Raw genomic sequence first — 21,593 nt, forward strand, 5'->3', positions numbered from 1 at the left:
CCATGGGAGAGAGGGACATGATTCTCCTCGGCAAACCATGGCTATCGGCCATGAACCCCGACATCGATTGGGTAAAGGACACCCTCAAACTCCCAGCTACTCCACATTCTCAGAAACTAGAACAAGAATATCAAGAAATGTGGAAAATCCCCATCCCTCTTCCCCAATACGACACCAAGGATGACGTATGGGACGATGTCCCTACTGAAACCTTATTTGCCCGAAAAGTGGAAGATGTCTCCACTTACCCGATCAATGATGATGAAGTACTCATCGAATACTCCCCTGATGGATCAACTGTCAGAATCATCGAAAACCTTTCCCTTGATACCCCTCTCACTCGGGATGGAACATCAGCGATTGAGCTTAAACGAGCAATTTCGATACAACCTCTAAGAAATCAATGGATATTCTCAAGGAAAACCGCTGATGAAGAATACCTGAAAACCAGCAATAAGGCTCAAGAATTCGCCCTGAAAGATGCACAAGAAAAGAAGAAGAAGACCTTCGAGGAGCTCGTCCCATCTTATCTCCATGACTTCGCCGACATCTTCGCTAAAGATGGGTTAAACAAACTACCTCCCTCTAGACCAGGGGTGGATCATAGAATCAAAACCAAACCTGGCTATGTCCCTAAATCAGCGAAAACTTACCCGTTATCCCAGAAAGAAACCGAAGCTGTGAAAGCCTTCTTAGACGAACATCTTTCGAAGGACTTTATTCAACCATTGAAATCTCCTCAAGCCAGTGGTTTCTTCTTTGTCGGAAAGAAGGATGGTTCTCTTCGCCCCTGCCAAGACTATCACTACATCAATGAATGGACGATAAAGAATGCATATCCCCTTCCCCTGATTCCCCCTTTGATTGCGAAACTACAAGGCGCCAACTACTTCACAAAGATGGATGTTAGATCAGGATATAACAATATCCTGATTCACCCTGATGACCGTTGGAAAGCTGTGTTCACCACCTCATTCAGACTCTTTGAACCAAAGGTCATGTTTTTTGGCCTGTGCAACTCGCCAGCCACGTTTCAAGCATACATGAATCAAACTTTCGGAAAAGAGATTGACGAAGGATGGATGATCGTTTACATGGACGACATCCTGATCTTCTCGAAAACGCTCAAAGAACACCAGAACCAAACCCGCCGTATTCTCGAAATCATCCGGAAAGAAACCCTATTCCTAAAGCCAGAAAAATGCACCTTTGATGCCCAAGAAGTGGACTATTTAGGAATGATCATTAGACCCGGACAAGTGGCGATGGACCCTGCCAAACTCTCCGGTATTAGTGAATGGCAAGTCCCATCTTCAGTAAAAGAAGTACGATCATTCCTTGGATTCTGCAACTTCTACCGTCATTTCATATCCCATTACTCCGACCTCGCACAACCTTTGATTGATCTAACAAGAAAAGATGTAACTTTTACATGGTCGGAGGCTTGCGAAAGCTCCTTCCAGAAGTTGAAGAAATGCTTCCTTTCTGAACCTGTCCTCCGAAACCCCGATCCTTCTCGACAATCCGCACTCGCCACCGATGCCTCCCTTGTTGCCACGGGAGCTGTCTTACTACAGACAGATGAAAACGGAGCCTATCATCCTTGTGGATACCTCTCCCAATCCTTCAACCCAGCTGAACGGAACTATCAGATCTATGACCGGGAACTCCTTGCGATCATCCGAGCCCTGAAAGCCTGGTGCCACTATCTTGAAGGAAATCCACACCCTGTAGTAGTATTCACAGATCACAAAAACCTCCTTTATTTCCGATCAGCACAGAACCTGACACGTTGCCAAGCACGTTGGCAATTAACCCTTAATGAGTTCGACCTAGAACTCCATCATGTTGCAGGAAGCAAGCTTGCCGCCTGTCACGAGTTCCAAATACAAACCATTATTCTTTTCTTTCCACTATCGGTATTAAGCGCCCATTCCCAGCGCTAACTCCTAAATGCCCAAAACACGTGTCAAACCCTAACCCTATTCCTTTTGCTACCATAACCGAAATACCTGAACCAGACATAGACGCCTTAACATCACGTGATTCTCACCTGAGTGTCACCATTAATCTTACTAACTAGTAATTGTATCACACGCCCCATCCTGTTACTAATTAGTAACAGATATTATATTTCCCCTATACCAGCAATAATATTAGCAAACCAGCAGTCCCTTAGCAAAATCAAAGTGCTCCCACAGCGTGGCTTATTTAATGCGCTGCCTACTACCCAAATAGGTATGACCGGAAATATCCGGATGCGGCACTGATTTCCCGACACTACGTTGCGCTTTCTCACGACTATGTTCTTAGCCGTGCTCGTTGTGCACGACATTGAGCTCCTACATGTCGCTCATTTTCTGCTCGATTTTCACCAGATGTTCTCTATCCTATTTGTCTATGCTACCGGCATGGTATGACCTGCTCCAAGACCTCTAATATTACTGGATCGTCTAACTAATACTATCCGACTTCCCATGACATATCCTCGTGGTCTGTCCTTGTTCTCACACTCCCTTGGTCCCGACCACCATGTCCAACCGCAAACGCAAGTTGAATTCTACCTTTGGCACCATTCACGAAACGATCATCACAGATACTGGCACCTTAAGAACATCTAGAGCCAATCTCAGCAAAGTCCGTGCGGATAGACTCGCACTTGAACGTGAAAACTTGGGGAGTCACCGAGGTATGTAATCCGTCTTTCTTACATTTTGAATACTCACAACAGACAGAAGAGCTCAGTGCTGCCACACGAGAAGTCCTGGCCGAGGCCGCCATCTATGCAAACAAGTACTCAGACGATGTCGGCGACTCGATTATGGACTTCGGTGGTGTTATTGGTGCAGGAATGGCTATGGATGGTGACGTCGTTGATAGCGATGACTCAACAGAGGAGAACGAGCATAGCGAGATGCAATCCCCGGCCGCTGGCTATGACCGGCATGCAGTTAGTGCTGCAAGAATGCAAATATTCAATAGGTATGTTTACCCGCATCTGTATTTTCTTATTTTCTTACGAACTAATTCTTTGTAGCATTCAAGGTAGACGCCATCATCGACGTGCACCCCTGCAGCCGCCTCATGCGCAATCGCGCAATGCATTCTGCATGGCAGGATCAAATGCCGTCACTCGCTCGGGCGTTTTTACTGTGGAAGGAGAATCCTTGTTTACCATCCGCTCAAGCCCCAACAACTTCATTTCACGTCACCATGGTTGATATTAGTGAGTTCCGCTCCACCAAGTTGACCGCTACTTAGTGTATCTATAGGCAATGTACTCGAAAAATCTGTCGACCAAGCCCCCAACGAACTCGCCAATGTATCACTCTTGAAGTCTGGCTACCTCGGCTGCTCTCCTCTTCAACCCACACTTGCAATATCTTTGGGTTGCCTCGAGCTCTATCACCAAATACGCTGGAGAAAGCCATCATTCAGTGTGCAGGGGATGGTGAAGGTACTATGCTCTCTTCACAATGTAAGTCTCCAGCGTCTATGGTAATAATCACTGACTTCGAGTAGCGCACTTATTTTCAGTCCTTACGCGACCAGTTTGCTATCGCGTTCGACACGTATCTTGCCATTTTGCGCGAGGTGAGAACGCTCGTCGATCAAGCACTAGGTCGAGACACGCCACATTGGTGTATGCTTCATGCATGCCCAGCGTGCAACTACAAGGTACTGTAGCTTAAATTTGTTGCGAGTATACTTACCATGCTGTGTATATCAGCAACCTGATGAGCCCCCTCTTTATCCTGCACGACTCGACGCCTTTGATGGCAACAACTCGCTGAAACGAGTTGACGGCTCTGGCCATGCCGACGAACATTCTTTCCCATCTACGTATCTTATCCCCGCTGCTGAGGTGGATCTATTCAAAGACGACGTCCGCCTTCGCCCAGGGACCCGAATGACCACAGGCGACAATGTCTATCTCTCAAACATCCCAGGGACCCAAGCTACCACAGGGGATGAGGTCCTTCCATCAAACGATTCGACATGTACCGAAAACTGGAGGGTCGCAAACACGACATCTGAAAACAGCACCAACGTCTTCGATCAGACCGGTGTCTTTGTTAGTGCATGTCGCCATGGTATTGTTCAAACTTTAGTTGAACTGCGACGAAGCGGTGAACTGTATGTACAACTTTTCATCTTTCATTTCACTCGCTCAAAGTATTATATGTATTTATGAAGTGCGAAATATGCCCTCGCAACAGCAAATAAACTGATTGACGTGTACGGAGCCAATGGTGTGACTGGATACGACATCGGGTGTTCTTTTTCCAAGACAATTGCTGCAAGTTCGGTTGCTGACAAAGTCAAGACAGTCAACCATCGTTTCGTTGTCAATGCTTTTCACGGGCACGCTCACAACCGCCGTTGTCAACTCCAGTATCATACACTTTATCAGAAAGGTCTGGGGATTGAAGATCTCGAGACTTGTGAGCGTGTCTTTGCGGGTTCAAATGCTGTTGCCCCACTTATACGGCATGCATCATATTTTCATTGGCTGCAATTTATCGACCTTCAATTTGATCAATGGGATCTAGATCGCTATCAAGAACTCAGTAGGTCGATTTCTCAAGTCTCGACTTCATAAAATGAATGAACTCATTATTTCTTATCTAGGTCAGTTTCTGTACAACAACTATAAGCAGGCGCTTCACATCATCAACGATCTCACGCCCGTCGTCCAGGAGTTGAAACAACAGCTCGATCTTTCAGATGCCGATTTCGAGCAATGGAACATCGAAGAACTTCAATATCTGGAGGCTCTTGCTGCAGAACCAGAGTACGATCCAGAGAAGATCGCATACGTCGAGGCCCTGCAGTCGTTGGCCAAGGCTGAGTAGGTGCCTCGTATGTCCTAATACTTCATTTCTGATATATTTATAGAGCTGAATATGGTAGCATTACTTCCGTTCAATTTCTTTCATATGCGCCGGCCGATTTCACACAGAACTCAGGTCTACGCAAGGTCCACAAACTGCAACCAAAGCACATGAAGCTGAACGCCGAGCCGCCCACAATAAGCTTGCTCTCGAAATGAATGCAGCGCTTGACTTAGAGCACCGGCTTGGTCTTACGGAGCGCTGGACACCACGTGATCCTCAATATCAAGAAGCGCTCGAATATTTGAACAATAATCGGTTCATACGTGCAGTCCAGCGTCTCGAAGGACTTGTTGTACAAAGACTGTTCGAACTTGCCAAGGCCAACTTGGCTAGTACAGGTATGTGCGTCATCACTATACATTTCTATCTACTGATTATAATAGGTTATAAAATGCGCCAACAGATATCCAATGCAATAACTCGCCGTTCGAGTGCGATTCGCCATGCACTGGAACACTACAATCAACTCGCGTGTCTGCAATCCCCTCCATGAGACATTCTCAAGTTTAGCGAAGTTGCATCGTATGCATGGCTTGGCGAGTTTGAGTTGCTCAAAAGCTCACGGCGGGAAATCTTAACCAAACCTTGGGCTTCAAAAGCCAACAGAGAGGTGGCAGGCAAGTACTTCAAGATAATTTGTGCACGCGAAGAAATTGAACGCCTCAACATTGAGATCTCTCGTCTTCAACGATGGCTCGAGGATGAGGACGCTCACTTACTCACTACTGCGACATCATTGGAAGCCAATCAACCTGCACTTGCCCACGAAATTCACCGCCTGCATGATAAGCGTGTGCGCATGAACAATGTCCATCGTGCACGCCTCCAGGCAATCTATGGAATACCAGGTTTTTGTGGTATACGTGTGCTGGAGACCTCTAATGATGCAGATATGGGTGCAGTAATTGACGAGCTACAGAGTGCTGCTCCCATCGAAATAGATGAAGACGATATCTTGTGTGACGAAGCGGCTTGTTTAGAATCATGTATTACATAGTGCTGTCAAATACTATTCATGTTCTACCACTATTGCTAGGATTATTGGACGGTTCAAAGTTACAGTCCTCTCAAATGAGTCACTACATGCTCCCCAGTAATTCCAGGATCGTTTGTCCAACTCCATCCCCAAACCCGTTTACAAACAAACCTCCTTGAAGGACCAGGAGTCGCAATGTGCTCCCCAGTCATTCCCCGTTTATCGAGGAGTCCAACTCCAAGCCCGTCATTATCAACAAACCTCTGAATTTATGTTCCGAGTCACTGGCACTGGCCGCTTCAAAGCAACCACCGTAAACTCCATTGAAGCTGTTGTTGAGTCTTTCGACTAGATGACCCATGACAACCCACTTACGCTTGTGTCTAAGGTTCCAATGTTCAACTGACAGTGGTCGCTAACTCTAGCTCAGAGTCAATCCAAGTCTCACACAGAGCCGGAACAGTTTAATTAGTATGTATCCCAATCCAACATCTTTCTCAGAGTGCTAGGGCCGCCGCAATCGATATTTCTTTGTACGTATCACATAGCACTAGCATACAGTGAACTGTCTGACTGTTTAAACCAATTGCAGCCTCTGACCATCGCCATAGAACAGGTTGTGATAGCATAGATCGCTATAAGGCCAATGTTTTGATATCAGCCATGACCACATTCACAGCATATTAAGTCCGTCATTCATTCCTCTTGGAGCCTCTTAATTTCTTGCTTCATTCTCAAAACTCCATTGTCCCGCAGACTGACCATCTTCAAGACTTACCATCTTCAATACCGATGTTCAAGAACTCAATTGCAAGCTTCCAATGGCTTGATCTAGCCTGCAACAGTAACAAAAATGTGCGTTCCGCACTACTAGTATCTCGTTGCCAACTCTGATCAATTATTTTTGAAAACTGACTTGGATTTCAGACAACTAGTATCGCGGTGACACTGCACACGCAATTTGTTTTCGAGCCGCATGGCACCACTCATCATCATAGGCCTGGACAGCCGAGAATACTGCCTGGTGATGGGCTAAACGAGCCCACTGTCCTCATCACCACTCGAAAAGTTGCTCCATTGGGGACCATGCAACAGCAGTTGGACCACACCAATCTAGACCCAACAATAGACTTGCTGGAGGAGATTTTTGCGTCCTCGATTGCAGACAGGGTCCGTAAGACTGTTTTCAATTGTAGTTGGAAAAAGGCGCCTAGTACTTCAGGTGTGTCTCGAACTTTTGCGGCTCATGTCAAATTCTGATTGTTATTATTTTAAAGGTTTAACTCAAGACAACATCTTCCAGGATGGAAGTCGCACTTCACTGCCATTTCCTCCCCTTCCTGCAGCTATTCGGGAACCTGCTGCCACTCCGAGGTCCACTCGTGGAAATATATCAACGCTCACTACTCCAAGACGTGCAGCAATGCTAGCTGAAGTTTCGCAGCGTCCTGACTTTGAGACTTGGCTTCTCGCAAATCAACGCACTCACGGAACTCTGTCTCGAGCACCAAACCATTCTGCTAGTGGTCCTGGTTCTCGCCGGCAGCCCATGCCCACTGTAACACCCACCCGTCGTCGTCAACCTACAACTACTACTCATCAGCGCACTATACCCTCCACTCATCAGCGCACTATACCCTCCACTCGCCAGTGACCCACACCAGCACGACCAAATATCCCAGCTGCTTCAACCCCTACTACAACCCAGTCGCATGACCTGGACTCCATGTATGCGTCTGATTCGTCTGATTCTATATCCTCTGTGTCATCTATGGTTAGTTTTTTTTTCACAACTTTCCAGGAGTTCTTTGCTAAATGAAATTCTTATTTTAAGCCTGATTCAATTATGGTTGTGCAGGACCGGTGCTTCCGAACAAGACGCAGAAGCCAGTGGTGGGTCCAGGCGCCGTGAGCCCATGTGGGACCAGCCCAGCCTTCCATCGCCATTTTCTGTATATGATTATCTTCAGCGTCTAGGTGCCTGAATAGCCGCACACATCACCCCCACCATATGACACCATCGTAAATAACCAGCCAGTTGTCTACATACAAAATGTGAGTGTTTTACTTGATACCGGTCTGAGTGTCTCAGTTGTTTTATTCAGGGAATTATTGTGAGGATCAACCAAAGTCATCAGTAGACATGTTGAAAGCAGCGTGACTGTCAGGGCCTATAATTTGATGTGTGTAGTGAACTTTAATACCCGCTCCAACCTAGAATCGAGCTTTGTTTCCAAGTGAATATATATATATATATATTGCAAAGTATAACTAGATGTTCCTTTAAATCTAAGTAAGGTCAAAAATTATCTGCAATTCCAACAGCACATTATCCATGGTCAACGCGTCAACATCAAAAGGCAAACGCGTCCGTGCAAAGCTAACAGATACCCAAAAGGCTGCCCTGCCACACAAAAGTAGTCAAGCTCGGCAATGCCATTACAACGGCGCAAGATGCGTATCATGAGGAGGCCTGTGCTATTGCCAAAGACAACGGACGGTAAGATCACTTACTTCGTCAAAAAATCATAGTACTTACTCTTGAACAGAAGCTTGAAGTGGACACGAAGGCAGCTCTATATTAGCAGAGGTATCTTCAACAAACGCGGACCTAATCCCTGGAATGCATTTGTCAAACAAAAACTGGATGAGGAGAACGAAGGTACTAACAAATAAAGTTTTCGGGCTGATACTGATACAAATGAAAGGATGTGCACCGGGAGATCGATTCAAGCTTCCTGCGTTTATCAAAGCCCGCAGTTCAGAATTGACGTCGACCTATTTGCATTTGACATCAGCCGACAAGAATCACCTGCGGGAGAATATCAACACATATCGCCAGTCACGTGTGAAGGTCACACGTGCAAACCCTAAGACACTACAAAAGGACGTGAATGCAACATTCAAAACAATGCAGACGGAGGTACTGGCACAAAATAATACATAGAAATGTGACTTACTTGTGGTTGAACAGTGGGCTAGCATCCAAGCGCGAACAGGCCTCGAGGGAATGTATATTGCAGTTCGCGGTGATGTCGAGCAATACCACGAACCCAAACTATTTTATACAGCAAAGGTCGGGTCATTCATCAAGGACGTTCTCGGCATGGAACCAAAGCGCTTTGCACTCAAAGTCGAGTCCTGGGTAGTCGGAGACTTTGGTAAGAAAAAGGCATACAATAAACATGACATACTCAACTTTCATGTAGATAGTGGTGGCACAGTCAACCGACGACTGTCATTAACAAAACTCATTAGCCTATGCCGCCAGCTCATCCAGGACGGACTTGGTACGTCGAGCCATAATTCTTTCCAGGTACATTTCCTGAGATTAGTCATACAGATATCGTTCTTCCCACTTTGAAGCACCCGCCGAAAAAGAAGGTCCAAATGAATTACGATAATTACGAAGGCAAGATTGTAGAGGCTTACGGCGTGGCATTGGAAAATTTTCCGGGCGCTGTTCGAAATCCTGGAAAGATTGGGCATCGTGAAGACTTGATCAAGTTGTATGACTTACTTTTCAAAGGAACATGCTCGTGGACAAAGCTTACAAATGACGAGCTCGTGGAACGCGTTGCCAAGAATAAACAACGCCAGGCACACTGGTGAACAAATCTACAAGGCTCGTAAGCGCCAAGAAAAGGCCTCCATAGCAAAAAGCACAGAACTGGTGGAAGACACAGACGAGGATGGCGCGAGTTCGTCAGAGAGTGAGGTAGATTCACCTGGAGGCTTGATCAACATATTGTTGATATACATTTCCTGAAAGCCGTGGTATTCATGTGAAAACTGATGTTGCTGCCTGGACGACTAAGAAATTGTTTAGTTGATAAAAGGTGACTCACAAAATTCAACCGCGGCGCAGTAGTCATGCCCAATGACAAGGTTGAAGCAGTGAGTCCGGAAAGCCGCACAATCCGTATGAAGATGATATTGTCCTGCCTAGAGGAATAAGAAATTGACTAGTTGATGGAAGGGGACTCACAAACTTCAACCACGGCGCAGTAGTCATGCCCAATGACAAGGATGAAGGCAGTGGGTTGAGATAGCCGCACGATCTGTATGAAGACGATGTTGTCCGGCCTAGACGAATGAGAAATTGTCTGGTTGATAAAAGGGGACTCACAAAATGCAACCGCGGCGCAGTGGTCATGCCCAATGACCAGGTTGAAGGCAGTGAGTCCGGAAAGCCGCACAATCCATATGAAGATGATATTGTCCTGCCTAGATGAATAAGAAATTGTTTAGTTGATGGAAGGGGACTCACGAAATTCAACCGCGGCGCAGTGGTCATGCCCAATGACGATGTTGAAGGCAGTGGGTCCGGAAAGCTGCATAATCCGTATGAAGATGATATTGTCTTACCTAGATGAAGAAGAAATTGTCTAGTTGGAGAAAGGAGACTCAAAAAATTCAACCACGGCGCAGTGGTCATGCCCAATGACAAGGTTGAAGGCAGTGGGTCTGGGAAGCTGCACAATCCATATGAATATGATGCCGGTAGCGTAGACAAATAGAATAGAGAATGTCCGGTGAAAATAGAGTAGAAAATGAGCGACATGTGGGAGCACAACGTCGAGCACAACGAGCACGGCTAAGAACATAGTCGTGAGAAAGCGCAACGTAGTGTCGGGAAATCAGTGCCACTATCCGGACATTTCCGCTCATACCTATTTGGGTAGTAAGGCACTGTAAGGCAGCGCATTAAATAAGCCACACTTTGATTTTGCTAAGGGACTGCTGGTTTGCTAATATTATTGCTGGTATAGGGGAAATATACTATCTGTTACTAATTAGTAACAGGATGGGGCGTGTGATACAATTACTAATTAGTAAGATTAATGGTGACACTCAGGTGGTGATTCTCCTAGAACCTTCCAGAACTTCACAGAAGCAGCAATGCTTCTTATGACATCATAGTTTCCTTTTCACTCTATCACATCGTATGATCCTGTTTCCTATTTTATGATTGGCTAGTAGTTAGAACTCAGTTTGTATCTCCCCTTGAATAGTTGTATATAGTTAGGACATTGTTAGTTTTTCAGTTCAAACCTTTCATCTCTACATCTTGTAGCAGCCCAGAAACGTCCCTGCTCAATATCATCTCTTTTATCGTGATAACCTTCGTTCGAGTCCTGGTCTCTGCCCTAGCATTAAGTTGTTTAAGGGGTTGTGACACCGCCCCTGACGCCCTCTCACGCCGCCCTGATCATTCGGCCGATCAAACCAATAATGCCAATATCACCCTTCTTCCTGATGAGCTATTCGGACGACTCATTGATATCGACCTCGCTGCAGCATTGAAACTGCAAAACCCTCTCTCCGACCCAATCATCCTAGCAGCCCAACAGGCCCTGGACGGGCTCAATGCCCCTCCTATGAAGTCTGCGCTCTCCGACTGGCGCATTGAAGATAACACGCTCTTCTACAAGAATCGAGCCTATGTACCCGCGGATCTCCGACACCGTATCTTAACCCTTCATCACGATCACCCCACTGCCAGTCATCCTGGACGTTTTAAGACCGAAGAACTAGTTAAACGGGATTATTGGTGGCCCGGGATGGGTACCCTCATCCGAAAATATGTTGAAGGATGTACCATGTGCCAGCAAATGAAATCCGACACTCACCCCACGACTCCACCCCTAACTCCTATTTCGTCCACCACCCTGCGCCCCTTTGCTCAAGTTTCCGTAGATTTGATCACGGATCTCCCTCCTTCAGAGGGCTTCGACTCTGTCATGGTCGTGGTAGACCATGGGCTTATGAAGGGGGTAATTCTCTCTCCTTGCAAGAAAACCATCACATCGGAAGGAGTAGCCAAACTCTTTTTCAAGAAAGTGTTCCTCAGATTCGGCCTATATGACAAAATTATTTCCGATAGAGGCCCTCAATTTGCATCAAAATTTGCAAAAGAACTCGGGAGGCTCCTTGATTATGAAGTGGCCCTCTCCACTGCCTATCACCCTCAGACCAACGGCCAAACTGAGTGGTTGAATCAAGAACTTGAAACCTACCTCCGTATCTATTGCCGATCTGCTCCCCAAGATTGGGTAAAACATCTTCCTATGGCTGAATTTGTCCATAACCATCGGAAGCACAACTCCAGGAACACCTCCCTATTCTTCCTCATGATGGGCTATGAACCCAGAGGAATTCCTTATGCCTTTCCTGATTCTGCAATCCCTGCCGCAGAAGATAGGGTAAAACATCTCCAGAAGATCCGAGAAGAAGCTCTTGCCTGCCATAAACTGGCAATGCAACGCATGGCTGAACGATCATTCAGAAGGAAGTTTGAACCCTGGAAACATAAAGACAAAGTTTGGTTATCTGCTGCGCACCTTATCACCCATCTTCCATCAAAGAAGCTCGCACCAAAACAATATGGCCCTTTCGAAATCGAACAAGTCCTTTCCCCTATCACGTTCAAACTCCACCTTCCCAAATCTTGGAAATCACACCCCGTTTTTCATGCTTCTGAGCTATCGTCCAATCGAGAAACAGAAATCCACGGCCCGAACCACCCTGAACCACCCCCTGACCTTATCAACGGACAAGAAGAATACGAGATAGAAGTGATCCTCACCCACAAGGGAAACGTAAAAGGAAGACACCACTTTCTCGTGTCATGGAAGGGTTATCCTAGTTCAGAAAACTCGTGGCTACCCGAAAAGGAACTTCAGAATGCCCTAGAAACCCTAAAAACCTATAAAAAACGCCTCAAGATAGCCCGTCTTCTCCATTGAACTCCCACTCCCAGAACCAATCCCAGTAAAACAAATCATGTCCTCTTTCCAACTCTCTGAATACCTCAGTCTCATCGACGAGATTGAAACCGCTGCCCTTGTAGAATCCGCCATACTTTCCCCACAACACACCCTTGAGATAGAACGAATTCTAGCTGACAAAGGGGAAGACACCACTTATACCCTCGTCAATATCATCTGTATCACCAGTCTCTTCGAAACCATCGCTGAAAATGTCGATAACGCCGACGCCAAACGTAGCATCCTCCATCTTCAGAGGAAATTACGTACCCTCACTCTCCATCTTCTCCTGTTGCATTTCAAAGAGGACGTTTTGCAAGCCATACACACTATCGCCGAATGTATCGCGACTGAAGTAGCTGTCCCACCTCCTCCTCCTCCTCCCACTGCAATTCCTCCTACTCCTGAACTGACTCCCACACGACCCATCCCTCCACCACAACACACGCTCAAACGTTCTGAGCGTCAGAGAAGCTCTGCAAGGATTGCTGCCGCCAAATCCAAATCACGCTCCCCACCAAAGAACAAAGATCGCTGCTCACAAGCAGACATCGTAACCCCTCCAAAGTCATCTCAACCTCTTCCCCAGAACCCTGATGAACACTTCCGTTGTCGCCATTGTGGTGAAATGGGACATCGTCACAAGAATTGCCCTACCTACCACTGCAGGGTATGCTTTGTACTCGCACCCAAACATTTATCCGTCTTTTGCCCCCAACTCAATGGCGAGAAAATTCTCCCTATGGCGTACAATGAAGATGGCTTCTATAACGCCCTTGCTAAATGGGAAGCAGACCAAGATGAGATGGTTGAGCAGATTGAGCAAGAAGCAGAGGAACTCGCCAACAAACGCACAGGGGACGATCTCTTGCAATTTCATAATGCTGACGCGGATCTCGTCTACTACGATGATGCAAGGTTGGAAGATTGTTGAAGTTGGAGACTTCAAACATTGGTGAGGGGGTAATGTTACAGTAACCCCATCTATTTTCCCATCATCACGCTTCTCTGTACCATTCTTGTTATCTTTGATTGCTTATCAACATGCACTGCATGGACATTCCAGATAGTTCTTTCACGTTCTTCTTGACTCTGTTTACTTCCATAGTCGGCCTGGTCCGTGCCTCTTCTGTTCCCTATAAATACCGTGGTAGTTGTACTTGTATTTCTCTAACTTGAATCTACTTGGTTCTCTCTGATACTTGATCATCTTCTGAGGAAGATACTTGATTCCGATCTAGCTCTTATAAGAGACTAGTCTACACTCGAACTTCACTTAGAAGGAGAGCCCTTCAAGTGTCTGAACCGAACGTCGTAACAAGAAGAACTCCTTTATTGGATTAGTTACGCAAGAACTATCCAAGTCGTAACAGTCGTCCTTCGCTTACCCATCCCAGTCCAACTACGACGGTTGTTGTAACATTGCTCACTGTTTGCAGTGTGTGAGTGTTATGATCCTCGTTTGAGATCGAGCCATGCTGATCGAATCCGTTGCCCACTGTTCGCAGGCTGTGAGTGTGGTGATCCTCATTCAAGATCAAGCCATGCTGATCGAATCCATTGCCCACTGTTCCCAGGGTGTGAGTGTGTTGATCCTCGTTCGAGCTCGACCCATGCTGATTGAATCCATTGCCCACTGTTCGCAGAATGTGAGTTGGGTGATCCTCATTCGAGCCCGAGCCATGCTGATCGAAGCCATTCCCCATGTTCGCAGGCTGTGGGTGTGATGATCCTCGTCCGAGCTTGGGCCATGCTGATCGAAGCCATTGTCCACTGTTCCCAGCTTGTGAGTGTGATGATCCTCGTTCGAGTTCGAGCCATGCTGATCGAAGCCATTGCTCACTGTTTGCAGTGTGTGAGTGTTATGATCCTCGTCTGTGCTCGTGCCATGCTGATCAAAGCCATTGCCCACTGTTCACAGGCTGTGAGTGTGATGATCCTCGTCCGAGCTCGGGCCATGCTGATCGAATCCATTGCCCACTGTTCGCAGGCTGTGAGTGTTATGATCCTCGTCCGTGCTCGGGCCATGCTGATCGAAACCATTGCCCATTGTTGGCAGTTTGTGGGTGTTATGATCCTCATTCGAGCGTGAGCCACGCTGATCGAAGCCATTGCCCACTGTTCACAGGATGTGAGTGTATTGATCCTTGTTCGAGTTCGAGCCATGCTGATTGAAGCCATTGCCCACTGTTCGCAGGATGTGAGTGTATTGATTCTCGTTCGAGATCGAGTCATGCTGATCGAAGCTATGGCCCCCTGTTCCCAGCTTGTGAGTGTGATAATCCTCGTTTGAGATCGAGCCATGCTGATCGAATTCATTGCCCACTGTTCACAGGGTGTGAGTGTGATGATTATCCTAGTTCGAGCTTGAGCCATGCTGATCAAGGCCATTGCCCACTGTTCGCAGTATGTGAGTGTGATGATCCTCATTCGAGCTCGAGCCATGTTGATCGAAGCCATTGCCCACTGTTCGCAGGATGTGAGTGTATTGATCCTCATTTGAGCGCGAGCCATGCTGATCGAAGCCATTTCTTACTGTCTGCAGGATGTGAGTGTATTGATCCTCGTTCGAGCGTGAGCCATGCTGATTGAAGCCATTTCTTACTGTCCGCAGGCCGTGAGTGTGCTAATCCTCATTCGAGATCGAGCCATGCTGATCGAAGCTATGGCCCCCTGTTCCCATCTTGTGAGTGTGATAATTTTCATTCGAGATCGAGGCATGCTGATCGAAGCCATTTCCCACTGTCCGTAGGGTGTGAGTGTATTGATACTTGTTCGAACTCGAGTCATGCTGATTGAAGCCCTCACCAATGCCATTCCTGATATATTGACAGAAAGTCAGTGTGGTTATCCTTGGTCGAGCTTGCGCTCTGCTTATCACTGACATTTCGCATCTCCTAATAGTATGTGAGTGTTTGATCCTCAAACCTTACTCACGAACAATATCAACGATCAATCAATAGGACGTGAGTTTGTTCATCCTCCTTTGACCTTGGGCAATGCTGACCGAAGATATTATTCATTGACAGCGTGTGAGTGTGTCAAACATCTGCAAAGGGAGACGATTTTCAACTTCCTATCATGATTTCACCAGCTTCGGTCCATTCAATGTGAGGAGATGGAGGCTAGGTTACTCTCTGTGGTATGTCCAATTGCTCACAAACTACACACAATTCTCATGTTGAAAATTCCCCAGGCCTCTAGCTCATCGCCATTGGAGACAATTGTTCAGCTTAGCTCTGGTGAATTTTCAGGCAATATTGCAATGAATCTGCTTATTATTGATCATTTAGCTGCTGTTGTCATTTTTGAACACTCTTTCTACATTTTCGAAAAGCAGTGGCATCTTCATCACCAGCAGAACTCTGTTCCCTCTTATATTGAGGCTCTCGAGTCGTACATGGCATCTCCACATGCTGCTGCTGTCAGGGAAGCTATAAGCGCTGCCGTCCATAAATATGAAGAGGCTGTGAGCACTGTCGAAAAAACACCGTCTACTTGGAAGGCCAAGCTACCTTTCGAGTGGTATCGGAGGAAGGCGGAACTTCGTGAGAGGAAGGCAGAGTTGATGAAGACAATTCTTGAAATCACTTTACAGTATCGCCTGTGTATGTATCAACTGTAATGATTGTAACAATCCCACTGATCTGTTTGTCTTCAGCAAGACCTTAAATGGTGGGCAACACATCACCGGGTCGATGATGTTTGGGGTGGATCTGTAGTATTTCGGTGGTGAAAGCGGGTGTCTTGAATGGCCTGTCGAGGTGGTTTCAGGAGATGGAACTGTATCAACTGTTGTACGATCATGCAATGTGGCACTTTTTCTAGTATGGCGCACACGCACGTAAAGCTCATTGGTCGCCCTTAGCCGAGATGGCCGTGAGACATACTGGGTCTCCGACAACCCCTTGATGTACCTCCAACTATCCGTGCTCTGATTGCAAGTGGATCAAGGTCTGAAGGTCATGTATGATCTGCATACCATTTTTGCTCCACAGCTTTTCTCGATGTGCATCATTTCAATTATTATGATTTCAGAATTACAGTATGTAAACACATGGGACGTATCTGACAACCTTAGTCGCTCTAGCTGGTCACGGTGGATGCTGGATAAAGATTTGTCAAAAGACTTGGCTGTCGACAGATAACAGGTCAAAGGTGGATGTGTTAACCCATTGTACGTCAAGCGTTTGGCTACCACCCTGTTCATCCCACTCCCATCGTTCTCGTTTCCACTCCACACGATTCAAAGTCAAGACTTACTCTGGATGCATTATCTCGAACGGCTGAGAGATGACGCCATTAATGAACAAAGGAGAAGACGGATTGCAGACTATCTGCGTAAACTTGTGCCGCTGGATGTCACCTACGCTGCGGTCTCTGGTGGATACCAGCACTACGACCACTCCATGCGTGTCTGACAAATATACGAGCACGGCTGAGATCATGAATAAGCCTAAAACACTTGCCTGTCTGATCAGTCCAACGACAACGTCCCGTGTCTGTGAGCTTGCAGCGACGGACGGCAAGATTAATGGCATTCATCGCTGAGCGTCAGGATGTCGGCGTGCAGTGACCATTGATATTGGCGATCCATTGCAGGGCATAACCATGTCGATTCTTCAACTGACCCGGGGAATTACCGAGCTGCCAGTTAACAGTGAGTGTGTCGATTGAAGATTCGCAGTCGCGCTCGTGCTATACGGATAGAAGAAATATCCCGTGCTTCAAGTTTCAAAAGGGAGTGGTTGATTGTGATGCCTTCATACTAAGAACGTGGTGGGATGGAGGATGAAAAAGACGCATGCGGGGGAGGTATAGCTGTTGGCACGATCCTGAAATAACACTCACCGCCATTTTCTTTCCCTGCTGTCCTCCACCGGCGCATCATGCTACAACTGCGCGCGCAACAGGTGAATCAACGGGTAAGTATGCCCATCCCAAGAACTTGTAGCTTTTATTCTTTGAGAACCACTTTGCCTTGCGAGTTGAACATGGAAGCAGAGGATGAACAGGTGCAAGCCGCGAGGTCGACGACGCGTCAGATGAAAACGAGAATGAAGACCCGTGTCGTGGGGGTGAGGAATGACGGGTATTGGTGGAGCGGCGCGAGGCAGCATTGTTGAATCTTGATAGTTAAACTTGTTTGATCAATTGGGTGTATTGAATGGTGCAGATAATGAGTATGACTGTAGGTTGGCCGAAGGAGCAGCGGTATTCGCCAAGAGGTGCTGTGGTTTTGACGCGGACGCCCCAGTGTGCTGAAGTTCATTTCTAGGTTTTGGGTTTGAATGAACAGATGAGTTGAGGACAGCACTCAGAGCTGAGTCTAAGTTCTTCCAATCACCACACGTGAATGCAGGTCTGCTCGTGTGAAAATTGGGCGCAAGTTGAGCAAGCAAACCCGATTGTCTATTACTCTCATTATACATACATCATCGACGTAGAACTACTAATGCATCTCTCATCTTGAATTTTATGATTCGTGTCGTTGTGCGCCTACCGTGACATTCAGCGGATTATTCGCAGCGCTCCGACTCTGTCCCAACTTGCATATCCCACCCTTACCGATGCATACGGCGAATATCGACATCGATCCTACAGCCGAGTCATTTCAACATACCTCCCTAGAAGATTTGTACTTGACCCAATCTGACGTAGCGGATGCTGAAGCTATCGCACGTATCATTTTCTCAATGCTCCCTTCTGTTGACTACGTTCGCCCGCATAACTTTGCTGGTCGCATCTGGGACGAGGTTCAAAGGCATCTTGAATCTTTTAGAGCTTCTGCGGTGTTAGCTGCCATATCACAGGAATAACCTAGAATATCTGAGTTCGAGATATACTCATGTCAGGCAATGCTCTGCAGTTACTACCGTACCTTCAGTGGTCATTCAAGATGCTGTTTACTGTTGTTACAATTGTTTTCTCTATATATCATGTCACGGGAGCGGCCTCGAAGAACTGATTTCGGGATATACTCATGCTGGGGCAATTGTCGATCTAGCAGTCGATGTCATACCTTCATACCTTGCTGCCGTCACTGTCGTGGCTGTTTGCTATGGTTGGAATTTAATTGTTTTCTCCCTTCTGACCATCGGATTGCTATATGGTATAGGTTCCTGCCACACATGGATATGAAACATGAAGGGTCTTCATGCGCTCTACGGCTGAGATGAAATTATTGTCTCGCTGCTGACCGTTCGATGTGGCGATATCCATACAAATGATAAACTGTTGAAATCCTGCAAATACTGAGACAACACCCGCACAAAATCCTACACAAAAAAAAAGAATCAAGTGCTACACATTTGCCTCTTCCCATGGTTCATCTCGTGATGAACCCACAGCTGGAATCTGTGCCCGAAGTTCAGAAATTTCCTCTGCATTGATACTATACAATTGCATCAGCTCGATGATTTTATCCAAGGTATTGCGATCCGCGCGTTCCAGGAGTGTCAATCCCCTATCATACTCCTGGATCCGAGTATGAACTTCTCCGCTAATTGGTGAGGCAAGGAAGGAAGCGATCGCGAGCTTGATGGCCCTGCGAGAAAGTTCCTGGCTTTCTGACACGAGATAAAGTGTCTGCAAGACGAGGGTCAAGTCGATGATATAGCACATGAAGCGCCGAAGAACCGCGTGGCTGTGAAGGAAGTGTCAGTATTCTTTCGCTCAATGACAAGTAGCGGCACTACATACGACGTCTGGTACACGTCGTGAGCCCATGCGGCGAATACGACACCTGCCGCGATTGGCACTACAATGGGAGCCGCAGGTCCTGACAAGGCAGACACGATGCCCGCAATAGTACCCACTATCGAGAGACCAACAACACTGAACATTGGTTAAGATTAAATTTCATCGTTAGATGATAAAACGACCCACATGGTCCTGCTGGGATCAGCTGTAGGTTCATCATCTAGCTTATCGACCATGTTCACCATCAACGTCCTGAACTCTGAGCTGTACAAGTACTGCGCATAAATCATGTCAGAATGGATGCGATGACAACAAATAAATGAGACATTACACGATGAGGGTCACGGAAATTCCACACCGCGACGATATCTGTGTGAAGCACATTCAGACACTCCCGCGTCCTACGGTTTTTAAATGCTGTGCTCGATGCCAGCGCCTTCCAATATCCTGTAGCACATGAAGGTTCAGTTGTGCTCTGTAATCAACAACATGAAATTGAAACAGACTTCGCTTGCCAACCCTGACAATATGTAAATTGCGAAATAAGAACCACGCAAGCAAGGCTTACTCGATTGATGCACTTATTTTGAGTCCAGGATCCACGCGCTGAGCGATGGAGGTCATCACTGACGCTTCGGGCGCAAAATGCTGACGGACGAGGTTTTCAGTCATCCGGATCAGATGAGCTCGCGTTTCCTTATGGGTTTCTTTCGCTGCGCTCATACGTTTCAGAGGCACGCATGAATTGGTCAAATCACTGGTACCCACTAGAGATCGCAGTGTAAGTTATATGGCGCCCTGCAAATTTCTGTAGCGGTCGGATGCAGATATCCTTTAGCTCGGCATCTGCTTTTTTCTTGACAAGTTTCTTGATGGCGTCCTCGCTCAACCTTTTGAGAGAGGAGCTGTCCAGAGTACGATCCACGCGGTCGATGAGCATATCATATTTCGTGAAAACGACGACGACGGGAACTTTGGACCAGGGTTAGCGGTCACCTGCGTGGAACGATGACAAACGTACTATTTCCGAGTTTTCCGTCGCGCTTCAATGTAAGGAATGTCTCCGTGCCAGTCTCCAATAAACGCCCGCCTGCACGGGGTATTTCAAAGCAAAGCCTTCCGTATATTTCGTCAGCTTGGGATGAGGAGTGGTGAGGATGGAGAGCCCACCAAACAGCATGCAGCTGATCTTTCAAAGCAGGCTCGGATATCCTATGTTCAATGAAATCTTGCACTATTTTGACGTTATCCTCGTCCCCTGGTTCAAAACCTTTACTATCATGGAGAACAAATCTGTCGTTCTGTTGGGAGATATACTCGGTTTCGATGTTAGCTTCGCCCGGCTTTTCATGCGAAGTGAGCTATAGAGATAACATCAGCGACTTACTGTGTTTGAGATGATGAGCAGCCTACCGCTTTATCCACTCCGAATGCCTGATTGATCAGCGAAGACTTGCCAACGCCCGTCTATTGTAAGCAAAAGTGTGAATTACAAGCCTGAGATCAAACGAAGACTTAATACCTTTCCTATCACTAGAATTCGGAACCTTTCAAAGTGAGTCTCTGGCGTCAACCGAAGAATGTCACTCCATGGTTTTCCTGACTCACCGAGGACAAATTCCAATGATTTCGTCAGTGGTGGACTGGAGCGTTGGATTTTCATCGGAAGAAGTGACGGGCTGCTCAACTCGCTAACCACAACTTAGATGAGTTCCAATGCACGACATTGATCCTTACTTCGGTTGCTGTATTCCCGGAAAGCTCAATAACGATCTTGATTTTCTTATGAAACCTGGTATATTCTGTGGATGTGACATTGAATCTGTGAGTGATGAGGGCGAGAGCGCGATGAGTATTTGCTCGACCTTGTCTCTCGGCTTCTCCTCTTCCACTAGACACACGAAAGATGTCTTCGGTATCGAAACAAATATCTTCATGCTCGGTCTTCATCCCAAACCGGCTCTTGTGCCTTAGATGTAACGAAAACGAATCCCCAACAAAAAGCTCCCTAATTATGACGAAATGTAATAGCAATTCAGATCCGGGAAAATTCGTCTGGCTCGAGTGCTTACATGGGTGGAGAAAATTTCTGTCGCGAAGACATTCCTGCTTCGCGTTCAATCGTCCTGTGCAACTTGCCAATCTGTATTTCAGCAGACTCTACATTCTTGCCCGACTTGCTGAAATCGACGGAGACACCTGTTTAATATATTTAGTTGGATTGATCAGCTGATGTGAGAGTTAAGT

At 46.7% G+C, this 21,593-nt stretch overlaps 4 protein-coding genes across 4 annotated transcripts; 3 read left to right on the forward strand and 1 right to left on the reverse strand.

Moving 5' to 3' along the window:
• Window positions 1-2,532: 2,532 nt before the first annotated feature.
• DEU56DRAFT_873092 (uncharacterized protein) lies at window positions 2,533-5,895 on the forward strand (the record flags this gene model as incomplete). Its single annotated transcript, XM_041355833.1, has 9 exons — window positions 2,533-2,689; window positions 3,273-3,478; window positions 3,538-3,678; window positions 3,731-4,137; window positions 4,198-4,571; window positions 4,633-4,852; window positions 4,971-5,236; window positions 5,282-5,371; window positions 5,393-5,895. 9 exons carry the CDS (start codon window positions 2,533-2,535, stop codon window positions 5,893-5,895), a joined length of 2,364 nt encoding a protein of 787 aa, XP_041204572.1.
• Window positions 5,896-8,521: 2,626 nt separating this feature from the next.
• DEU56DRAFT_743773 (uncharacterized protein) lies at window positions 8,522-9,238 on the forward strand (the record flags this gene model as incomplete). Its single annotated transcript, XM_041349028.1, has 2 exons — window positions 8,522-8,797; window positions 8,849-9,238. The coding sequence occupies 2 exons, from the start codon at window positions 8,522-8,524 to the stop codon at window positions 9,236-9,238; spliced, it is 666 nt and encodes a 221-aa protein (XP_041204573.1).
• A 4,950-nt stretch (window positions 9,239-14,188) lies between these two features.
• DEU56DRAFT_961890 (uncharacterized protein) lies at window positions 14,189-17,359 on the forward strand (the record flags this gene model as incomplete). Its single annotated transcript, XM_041359350.1, has 19 exons — window positions 14,189-14,293; window positions 14,359-14,430; window positions 14,566-14,637; window positions 14,704-14,732; window positions 14,773-14,775; window positions 14,842-14,844; window positions 14,870-14,913; window positions 14,980-15,054; window positions 15,080-15,123; window positions 15,190-15,192; window positions 15,259-15,261; window positions 15,308-15,330; window positions 15,549-15,551; window positions 15,608-15,610; window positions 15,657-15,676; window positions 15,702-15,786; window positions 15,849-16,252; window positions 16,643-16,689; window positions 16,796-17,359. The coding sequence occupies 19 exons, from the start codon at window positions 14,189-14,191 to the stop codon at window positions 17,063-17,065; spliced, it is 1,308 nt and encodes a 435-aa protein (XP_041204574.1). The 3' UTR covers window positions 17,066-17,359.
• A 1,444-nt stretch (window positions 17,360-18,803) lies between these two features.
• DEU56DRAFT_572063 (uncharacterized protein) lies at window positions 18,804-21,593 on the reverse strand. The gene is made up of 13 exons (XM_041346868.1): window positions 21,084-21,593; window positions 20,955-21,037; window positions 20,869-20,893; window positions 20,760-20,813; window positions 20,517-20,707; window positions 20,368-20,462; window positions 20,115-20,318; window positions 19,915-20,059; window positions 19,853-19,866; window positions 19,678-19,793; window positions 19,533-19,621; window positions 19,347-19,481; window positions 18,804-19,290 (listed from the first exon to the last, which is right to left on the reverse strand). The coding sequence occupies exons 1-13, from the start codon at window positions 21,294-21,296 to the stop codon at window positions 18,948-18,950; spliced, it is 1,707 nt and encodes a 568-aa protein (XP_041204575.1). The 5' UTR covers window positions 21,297-21,593; the 3' UTR covers window positions 18,804-18,947.

The sequence above is a fragment of the Suillus clintonianus genome (genome assembly GCF_016758775.1).
Source record: "Suillus clintonianus strain FC179 chromosome Unknown DEU56scaffold_87, whole genome shotgun sequence".
NCBI classification, from domain to species: Eukaryota; Fungi; Basidiomycota; class Agaricomycetes; order Boletales; family Suillaceae; genus Suillus; species Suillus clintonianus.